The following is a 10,591-nucleotide window of genomic DNA, read 5'->3' on the forward strand; positions in this document are numbered from 1 at the left end:
GCAGTTACCTTACTTTAATTATATTCTATCACTTACCATTTCACGATGGTTGGGATAGTAAGTTTGCTCGATCAAGGGGAAGTTGTCTTTTCCTAAACGACGTTGAAGTCCCAATAGGTGTGCGTACACCCATGGTTTATCCTAAAAGAAGAAGCACGATTAGGAAATCCATTTTCGTGCGAAGTTGATAAATCGTTCTTAATCGTTTCCTTTATTTGAAGTATCTTCAATATGGTCTTTAGCTCACACAAAGTTCATACCTGAAAGTTGTAAATTGCCGTGAGATTGTTAATGCTCGGGACACCGCCGTACATTAAACCGAGAAGAAGGTTCTTGTTGTCTTCTCCGGCGTCTTTTAGGTTCTGTCGTATCAGGACGAAATCAGGTTTGAAAGATCTGTCGACAGAATTTGTCTGCTTTACTTTCGCAGTGAAAATAAACAATACATATTGATTAAAATAAATAGAATACGTACATATACATATAAATAAATAAATATTATGATATAATATACACATAACAAATAGACTACGGATGTTTATGTAAATTCATATTTTCATGATTATTTCATGATTTCTTCTATTAAATATTATAGTGAATTCTATACTTCCGATATTTTATGCATTTTTACACCTTTGAATTTCTCAAAAAAAAAAAGAAAAAAATATATATATATGTATATATATAAATTTAAGTGAGAGAAATACGTAAATTGTAAGATAATATATAATTATAATTAATAATAATTACCGGATGACTTTGGTTCCGTTGCGATAAACCGCCATGGACACAATAGTACCAGCCTCGCTCGCAGTTAATGACAATTCCCTAAATTCCGCCTGTTCTACACGGATCTCGTAATCACCGTGAAGCCTACGACCCCGGAAATATTTGCTCCAGTCGGTATTCTGGTCATCGATGACTAGCAGGGTGAAACAGCGATCTTTGTTGTAAGATGGCCCTCTAGTTGCACCTGACACCGCCGCTCCTAGAATCGATGCACCCTGTTTGTAAAGAAGATTTAGACAATTAGTTACACTACTGCATTCCCACAATTTACACGCAAAAAAAGAAAGAATTTTTCTTCTACATATAGGGCTAGGTCTTTACAGATCCAAACGCTCCAAATGGTATAATGGGATAATGAATACCGAAGAGATTAATGGGATTTCGTGCACGAGAATGCTTGCGTATTTCTTCGAAAGCATTAGAAAGACCAGATAACGCGTTGAACATGCAAGAACGCAATTTTAGCTTGAAATCTGGCTAACGTCGTTCTATCGAAGGTTTTGCGCCGCACGTTTCTACGATTACATTTCTATGTAATCTGACTGTTTGAGAATGAGTAACCATTTATATGTTACACACTGTGTGTATACCTTCGTGAAATTGGACTTGAAGATGGAACTCGTTCACGGAAGTAATCATGCTTAGTCATATATTTCTCTCACGTACAGTGATAAACCAAAGGAGACTTAAAAGGCAAATGGTACGAAAAACACTGTAATTTTAGAAAACGATATTATATTTGACAGGAGATACTAATAGACGTAATATATCTGCCAGAACGGATGGCTGTTACTAATATGATAAAAAGAGTCTAATATAAAACAGATCTAATATAAATGTATATCTTTCTTTCGTTCATTATTATATAATTTAACCTTTATCACTCCGTTCAATTACAATGCTATCAAATATAAGCCAGGGTTCTACCCTAATTGTCAGCAGTAGAATAATAAATAAACTGTGGATGTTTATACAAATTTATATTTATAATTAAAAAATATAAAATCTTGCCCCGGACATTTGTTCCATCCACTAAATATAACGTGTACTATATATTTCCGTCTGTTATGCATGTGGATTCTGTGTATTTTTGTAGCTTTTAATTTCCTTAATAAATGTATAAATATCCATAACTTAGTAATAAGGATTAAAAATTCGTACCCCAGCTTAACTTTTTCTGTACTAAGTTTTTCTAATTATTTAAAAAGGAAGATGAAGTGTACCTGGTCACGAGCAGCTCCGGTCAAACTTTGAACCCTCTGGAGTAAACTTTCCCGGGTCTTGGCCGGCGAGGAAGGAGCGCTAGTGGTTCTCGATCCGGGTCTCAGGTTGAGACTTAGATCGCCGCCAACGGGCTGAGGTGGTCCAGACGGCGGTGCTCCAGGTACCGGTGGCTGGTTAGCCGGTGGAACAGGAGTCGGCTGAGATTGCAATGGCCGATCCGGTACCGCTTGATACGATTGGGACGAATCCCTGGCCATGGAGGCCAGCCCGGAGTCTGTGCTTGGTTCATCGTCGAGCTCCGAGCTCAAATCTCCTGACGAGAACCTGGAAGACAAACTATGGTCGTGGTCGTGATAGTGGAAATCGATCCGATCGTCCAGAGATTTCACGCATTTTGCATTCTTTTATTTTGCTTGGTTGCTTTTTTCAGTTCACACGGCTTAGTTCATAATGCACACATCGAACAGCCAGAGGTGCTCGGGGTATAAATGGCATAGATGGCGCGCCAGCGATGATGGACGATTGCTGATTGCTGGTTTGCATGCGTGACACGGGATGTGATGACATATTTGGTTCTGATGCGCGTAGCTGGTAGTCGGATGGTGTCTTTTAGTAGTGGACATGTCTCGTCTTGCGGTGCCTTGCGTGAAATACGGCTCGACGATCGCTCGTGCTTTGCAAGGTACAGGCGGAGACGACTTCTCCCTGACGACGAGACAATCGGATGACAGATACCCGATAGCGGCGTTTTACTTAGTTGGACAATAAATCGTAACGAAGACATGGAATGCGTGGTAAGCTTGAAATAATTTGAAATATTCAGCGTAATATCGTTACGGGTTTAAATGATACGAAGCGGTGGCTGTAATTAACACAAAAAGTTTTTCTTAGAGCTTTTAAATCACTCGACTAATACCAAGATGGAAAACGTCGAGGCCTAAGGCTAATTTTGCACGATGCCAAAAGCACTTTCTTAGATAATTTGCATGCATACATACATCGAGATTTATAAAACATGAAGAAACATCGAGATGCTTGCATGGTATTTTACTCCACTTCATTTTGCAGTATTAATTTACGCTTAATTATGCTATAATTAAATAATAGCCGGTATGATGTAGTTGGAATTATCGGCCCATCGCTCGGGTCTCGTGGAACTCGAATACCGGCTGTTAATTATAGTTCAATGGATAAATCAGATAGTCAGCCCAGGGTTAATTGAACGAGCAATTTATTCGCCGAGATATTATACGACATATCACCATTCGGAATATATACGTATAGAAGACCATTCAACTAAGCTTTCTATCAAGATGGTCGTTCATTATTTTAGGCTTCTATTATAAGACTCTGTCTTCAGGTTCAATGAAAAGACTGCGACAAATGTACTCCTCTGCAAGCATCTATCGTACAACGACCCGGACTCTTTGTTTCGAGTTGCTTTATACATTTCCATGTACTGGCATGTACTGTTATGAACGTATCTGGACGTTCTCAACTACGAGAAACAAAGTTACAGATTTCGTCGTTGACAGGGACGTTAATCTATCATAATGTTCTAAAAAGAAGCTCAGTGACCTTTGCATCTAAACGATGTCTGACGATGATTTAATACTAGAAAAAGCAGAGATTCCTACTCGCGAGACCTTCAATTACACTTTTATTATATGTTAAGAGCAATAGCCAAAAAATTTCCAATTTATTATCTTGAGTTAATTATTTTAAATAATTCATATAACAGCACTTGTCATTCTTTCGAGTATAAAAACCTCCGAGTATTTCCAGTCGTTAGACGGGGAATTAACGTTCACAGGCTCGCTAATGACTGGTACTTTTAGTATTAATCACTCAACAAACAAGGCTTGAAGCTATTGAATGAACAAATAGAAATCTGAAGATATCCGAAGCGTCTCGCTTCCGAATTCCTCGAATCTCTCGAGACGGTCAGAAGGGAAAGTGTTGAAATTCCATCGGCCAAGTGTTATCGAGCATGCAAAGAGACAACAGAATAGGCATCGCGCTGTTGGACACAGAAAGGGACAGGCACTCACCTCCGTTTCAGGTAGTTAACATTGGAAGCGAAGGACTGTCGAAAGCTGGAGAATGAAATGTTGCCGGGTGAAGGGGCTGTACCACAGTATTTGGCGCAACCGCCGCGGCCGGTAATCTTGCTGGTTTAACACCGACCTCGCCCTCCTGACCAAAACCGCAGGATTCCGGTGGCTTTTGGTGGTCAGATGGTCACCGTATGCGACGATCTTCGTGTTCTTTGAGCGGCTTAGGAACGGGAGGCGGAGACAGAGATTTCGTGTCTTGGGCTTTGTGGCTCGCTCGACGACGTTCACTACCGATTCGTCTCTTTGTTGTGCCCTTTTTTCCCAAGTTGTGCAATAACACTTCAACGTAAGGTAATCCAAAAGGAAAGGATGAAATAAGAGAGGTGAGGAAGGAGAAACTAAACAATCCAAGTTGAAATCTGCAAAGGGAATGGTACGCGATGATTAGAGAAGGTTAGAATGGTTTGTAATATTGAATGAATGTCCATTGATGGAATACTGTTGGATTAATATAAAGTTCCTACAACTACGTAAGCACTCCTCATACATGTAGGGGATTATGACGCGTTGGTTACGTAAACGTACGAGGTATAGTATTACTATAGTATACGCATTATGTCAGGACAAAAGTGTCATTCAAGTTTTTAAAATCTTCTTCGAAAGTGACTCGCATATTTAAAAGAACGAGTTACGGGTATAGATTGTTGAAAGCCATGGAAATATCTGGCAACCGGTTTAAAAAAAGAGAAGATACATTCTTTTTTTACTCTCCTTTTTTATACTGAAGTATCGCTATAATTAAACCTCCATGTTCTTAGTAAGGAACAACGAGTGCTCGTGCGAGGTCCGCGATAAAAACGTCCACGCGAACACTCAGAGTGCGCGAGATGGAGACCCTCACAGAAATTTAGCACAGTAAAAGTGGAGCTTGATATTCCGCTGATCGATACCGACGCAGCGTGACTTTACATGCTGAAGAACCTTTTTACACGGACCGTGTTTTGCTTTCTCCGATAGGAAGCATGATTTTAACTTCGATATCGGACGGCGATAGAAACGCCTGATAACGTTGTATTGCCTCGTACAATTTTTACCAAGGCTACCAGGAAATGGTGGGCCACCAATTTGTTTCTACGATAAAAGTGGCGTTTCGTTCAAATTCTTCGGAATTATTCGCTAGTGTTACTCGTTGAACGCGACACGCTATTTCGTGACCGTAAAGTGGCAGCAGCAAAGAAAGAATTGAAAAGTGGAAACTTTTCACTAAATGTCGAGAGAAGCTTCGTGATTTTTTTAAAGCCGAAACTTCCAATTAGTCGTTTTCCCCGTTAAAGCATTTTCTAATCAGAATAACTCGAAACTTTAAACTAACAAAGTTCGCCGTTGCATGCGACAACTTGGCGAACTGTCTGCATTCAATTAATGTCAGAGATTCTAGACGTAATTGAATTTTAAATGAACTCCTACGAAATTCGGTCTTCCTCCTAATTTCCACGTGCGTTTAGATATATCTTCTTTTCCTCGATCTTATTAACTCCTGACAGCCTATCTAACGTGGGAGATTCAATTTATCTTCAGAATGTACTAAACGTCATACTGATCAATTAGCAGATCTTGACAACTGTTTCTAATTTTAATATAGATAGGTGGAGTAACAATTTTTCAAATTATTGACATTACTGCGCAGCCGATTGTCACGAGGGATAAAGTGATAAAGTTTTAAATCAATAGATTTCCTGGCGCACCCCATCGTTCAAACATTTACTGTGTACAGAACGTATTCGGATATACAGTATATTTAATTAAGCGTTAGGGTAAACTTTCTTTCCAATGTATTAGACATAATTTTCTTAATTAATCAGCATGCGAAATATGGGAATAGCTACGTTGCACGCACTTGTATTTTCACGGATCTACGCTGTTCATATTATTTCTAAGGGTTTTAGCTTAGACCCTAGTAATAATCAATGATGGAAATCCCTAGGCGTTAGGAAAGGGCAGGCGCATTGACCGCCCAAAGCTGCGTATATAGAAACGTGCATCTGCCGTAAGAGTTGAAAAAGAAATGAACAAGTACTTACCATGGAATATTTAATTTTGAGTAACTGTAAAATTATTTATATTTGTATTTACATCACGTTTATTCTGGTGACTAATGCTCTTTATTCTTTGTGATAAGGGGCGTAGTATTTTATTTAATGCAATCACTTAACGTTTTTTAAACGTAAAACAACGTGTAACCAACTAGATTCTTTTTCATTCAATTCTTTTTACAAAAACCGTTTATGTTTATCATTATTAAATATACGTATTTAAATGGTGATATCGTACATCAGAAATCAAACATTTCAATAAAAACTTCTTTGTAACGAGCGGAGCGCGAAAGAATGTGTTCTGGTATCGAAAAATTGGAAGAATCTAACTGATGGAAAAAAAGGTAGAGATCACAGAACCGAAGCGTCACGTGAAAATAACGCGCAACGTATCCACGAGAACGGTCACGTCACTTTATGCACACTATAAATTGTTATCTCGTAGGAATTCTTCGATCAACATAGTACCGTTGCATTTATAGGCTCCCGCGTAAATTTAAAATGAATACGAGTCTCGACTAATAACATACTTAACACTAAACCTACCGACACTTCGTGTATACCTATTTGTACCATGTCCGGTCAAAATTACCGGTGATCAAAGAAGTAACAGTTTTTATGATTTAAATTAGATAATGGTTAATTTATAACTGAATGTATATAAAATGATGAACTTTCATAAAATTTCGTCCAAATTTACTTTTGTTTAATTTCAATTATAGACTTAAATAAAGTTACACTCTTATTTATATAAAGATATATCTTATTCAACTTTACTGCATTTTTTATAAATTATCTTATTATCAAATGTACATTTAGCGCATGCATGTTTCTTGCATCTTGAACAGATTTTCGTAGTTTTGTAACATTTACAATTTTTTACTTGACAAGTTTTTTGCAGTAATGAATCTGAACTTGTTGATAGTTATATTGCATGGTTTTTTCCGCGATTCTTTATACAAAAGTAATGTATGCACCAAGTTGATAACAATTTTGTGAATTCTCTATAAATGGGTCCCATACTGTAGGTACTATTGCAAATCTATTGGTTCGTAAAAGTTGGCTTCTTTCGCTCTTCTTATCAAATCGTATAAACCTCATAATTTCAGCAAAGTCATTCCTGCTCATTGTTTTTGTAAAAAATGCAGGTCCCCAAATTTTATTCCACAAATGTGAGACATCTAAATTCTTTGCCGGATATACACCGCAGGCATGTAGCAGAGCAATAAATGCATCTAGTTTTGTTTCAATGCTCTAAATGTTTCTACCGTACATTTCATTATATGATCTCTTATACAGTGATCAATGATAAGATAAAATGTCGTCTTTACTTGTCCTTTCATTATATGCCGTTTAGTACATCCCTAAAAATATTATGAACTGATTTCCGCTAGATTTTGGATTTGCATCTATTTCTTTCCAAACTGTTCCATCAGGCCCAGTTGCGATACGTTGGTTTTCTACATCAGTCTCATTCTCTGCTGTCAACAATAGTTCCTTTCCTTTTTGTCCTGGACGTGAACGCTTATTTATAATATTCAACTCTGATTCGGTCCTAAATAGTTTTTCATGTGTTTCCATGCTGTTTTCAGTTGCTGATAGTTTCTTGTTCATCGCACACTGAACAGTCTTCTTCGATGTCCGTTATTATATATGCTTTACTTTTTCTTTTATAACAACTTTACATAAAACGCTCTGAGATGCTTTCTGTCTATGTTTTATAGATAACAAGTTTAGATGTCGACTGATTGACTAACAAACTGAGATGTATTCTGGTCGGAAGGACGATAGTAAGTAACGGCAATATTTGTACGAAAATATTGATGGGTGCTGGCCGTTCTCCACCAACAATTGTTCGAGGATGGAATTGACCGTTGAACATTGGAAAACCCTGCTTTTCCCGTGTTTTATCAGAATGAGCAACAACCCTAAGAAACTTCTCGACTTTTAAAATGTTTGTAACAATTGACCGTAAAAGATGCTAAATTTTATGGCGGTTCCTTAGGATTATTATATGCCTGAGTTGATATGTTTTGATACCTGATTACTGATTCTGTTTGTCATCTGACCTTGAGATAGCTTTTTCTTTGTAGTGATTGTATTTATTTTGAGAGTAACTAAAATATTTTATCGGTCGGTTAAACTGACCGCCCGCGGTAGGCAGGACAGAATACAATTTTTTCTTAGAAAAGAAAAAAAGCAAACTAGAAGTAAATACCGAAAAATATATTGTATGTATGTTTTAGGAAAAGTCAGAAATTATGAATATGATAACGTTTAAACATGGTTAAATTTGTGTAGAAGTTTGAAAACGGTCAATTTGACCAGCACTGGTAGGTTTAGTGTTAAAACGCAAGGCCAATTATCAATCACTATTATTTTCGAATTAAAATATTTCTTGCTTGCCACACCTACCTATTTCACATAAATTTCTATTATTAAATGATTGAGTTATAAATAACTCTATCAACTTCGAAAAACTCTATTCAACAGCGAAAAAACGCGATATCAACTATCTATTTGAAACCTTATTTACTAATATGACAAAGAAACCTCAAAAATATTCTTTAGCTAAAAATCAATTTCTTATTCCTTTCAATCCCCCAATGACCGTTGCGAGTACCCCGCGAGAGAAGTGCGACCTAGCCAAAAACCGACCCGACTGCGATACCAAACACTAAACTATCAAACAAAGAAAATATCATTGATCATAGAAAACAAATTTAGAAACTGATTCACTTGTTCTTCGGCCAATCTTTCGGTTAGAAGAATTTTTTTAGACGTCGATTTTATCTTAAACATTCTCTGTTAGATTACACTTAGAAGGCAAAATTTGAGAAGTTGGTACTCACCTGTGTCGCGTGCGTGTACTACCCACTAGTTCGCCGGAGAAGCAGTGAGCTTCGGCTGAGGATCGCAAGGGTGTTACCCGGAGGGTTAGCTGGTCGATAGGTTCGCGCTTGCGTTCTTCTTATCATCCCCTCCAGCGTGTCGCGAGCTAACGACTAGGGGGAAACTGGACGAGCCCCTGGTTTCCCGATATGCCCAGGCCTGGTTCTCTCTTGTGTTTGTATAGGATGATGTTGTTCGATGCACATCAAACACGCCCCACCTGCTAGTCGTCTGAAGATGAAATGTCAGGTTACGCATTGGTAAAACGTGGTTGTGTCTATATCGAACCGTTGCGATACTATTTCGTACCCCGGGTTGCGCAACTCTACGCGATCGAAGCTTGTTTTTAAAACCTATGACGAACCTTTAAAGCGTCTGCATGTGAAATGAAATCAAAGCAGGGGATGAGATATAACTCGGGAGCAAATCCGACAATATTATTTCTGTACTTTATTTTTGTATCTGTGACGTTCTCTTTCCTGATATCTTAATGATTATAGATAGCGTGACGGCGAGATGTTAATTTCCCGGTTCTATCGTTGCTGTCCACTCGACCGGCTCTGCGTTTCACAAGCTCGAGCTGCATAAAAGAATTAATGCAGCGACCCAGTTATTCATGATTCCTCGGCGTTGCACTTACGGAGCTTTTGTGCCTATGGAGATCGTACTTTGAAATCTTTCGAGAGATAGAATTTCTATTGTTTGGGGCTGTGTTAGTTAGGCGTGCGGACACGTGCAGGTAAAGTACGGAAACGGATTCTTCTTTTGGAATAAAATTTCATTGTTTATAGCATTCTGTGCGGCAGCTCTGGTTTACGTTCACGCGGACGCAATAAAATTGATATATTCGCAACACTGTTTGCCCTTTTGCGTGTTACTATAGGTAGAGATAGTATTCAACGCGAGAAGACGGTTCTTTTTTTCTCTCCCGTTTTCTTTTTTCCCCTTTTTCTTCTCTTCGCGTAGGGAAGTCGAGGTTAGAGCTGTTTTTCTGTGGGGAAGTGGGTCACAAACATTTTTCCGAGGTAAAAACCTTCAAAGGAAACAAGAACGTCTGGATTTTCATTAAGATTACATTTTCAGTACGCTTTAGATATAACGTCTCGCCTTGTTGCGTAAGAAAATATGAATTAGCACTGGATTCTCTTTGAATGAAAATTTTATTCCTTTTTCATGCCTTTAAGTTTCCCGAGAGACCAATTAAGCCACTCGGCTTGAGTAGGTGGCTTCGCGTTAACACATAAGAAAAATAGCCCCAGTAAAACTTTTATCCTCATAGCTGTAACTTTTTATTACTGCGTTTAAATGAATGCTTTTCATCCACTTATCGCTATAAGTGTCTACATATATTTAGTGATTTATTCTGTACATCATGTCATTAACTGTAGATATGTAATACGTAGACTGTGGACTTATGGGTAACTCAAAGGTACTAAACTCTGTAAAAAGGAATGCAGAAACATATATAATATGCAAATCAAACTATTTATTTTAATACTTAATAGATAAAACAAATTTTTATTCAGGTTCTGTTCT

At 37.9% G+C, this 10,591-nt stretch overlaps 1 protein-coding gene across 2 annotated transcripts in view; it reads right to left on the reverse strand.

The window, feature by feature from the left end:
• The window catches only part of LOC122573812 (synapsin), a 48,039-nt gene extending 38,875 nt beyond the window's left edge, over positions 1-9,164 (reverse strand). The window contains exons 1-6 of one of the 2 annotated variants that reach the window (XM_043740702.1): positions 9,016-9,164; positions 4,065-4,489; positions 2,013-2,337; positions 751-1,004; positions 261-396; positions 37-141 (exon numbers count right to left, since the gene is read on the reverse strand). In XM_043740702.1, coding sequence (XP_043596637.1) covers positions 37-141; positions 261-396; positions 751-1,004; positions 2,013-2,270 — 753 coding nt within the window. In that variant the 5' untranslated portion in view covers positions 2,271-2,337; positions 4,065-4,489; positions 9,016-9,164. Of the gene's footprint in view, positions 1-36; positions 142-260; positions 397-750; positions 1,005-2,012; positions 2,350-4,064; positions 4,490-9,015 lie in introns of both variants that reach the window. The other variant, XM_043740703.1, reaches the window with a different exon arrangement.
• Positions 9,165-10,591: the final 1,427 nt, after the last annotated feature.

The sequence above is a fragment of the Bombus pyrosoma genome, linkage group LG12 (assembly GCF_014825855.1).
Source record: "Bombus pyrosoma isolate SC7728 linkage group LG12, ASM1482585v1, whole genome shotgun sequence".
NCBI lineage: Eukaryota > Metazoa > Arthropoda > Insecta > Hymenoptera > Apidae > Bombus > Bombus pyrosoma.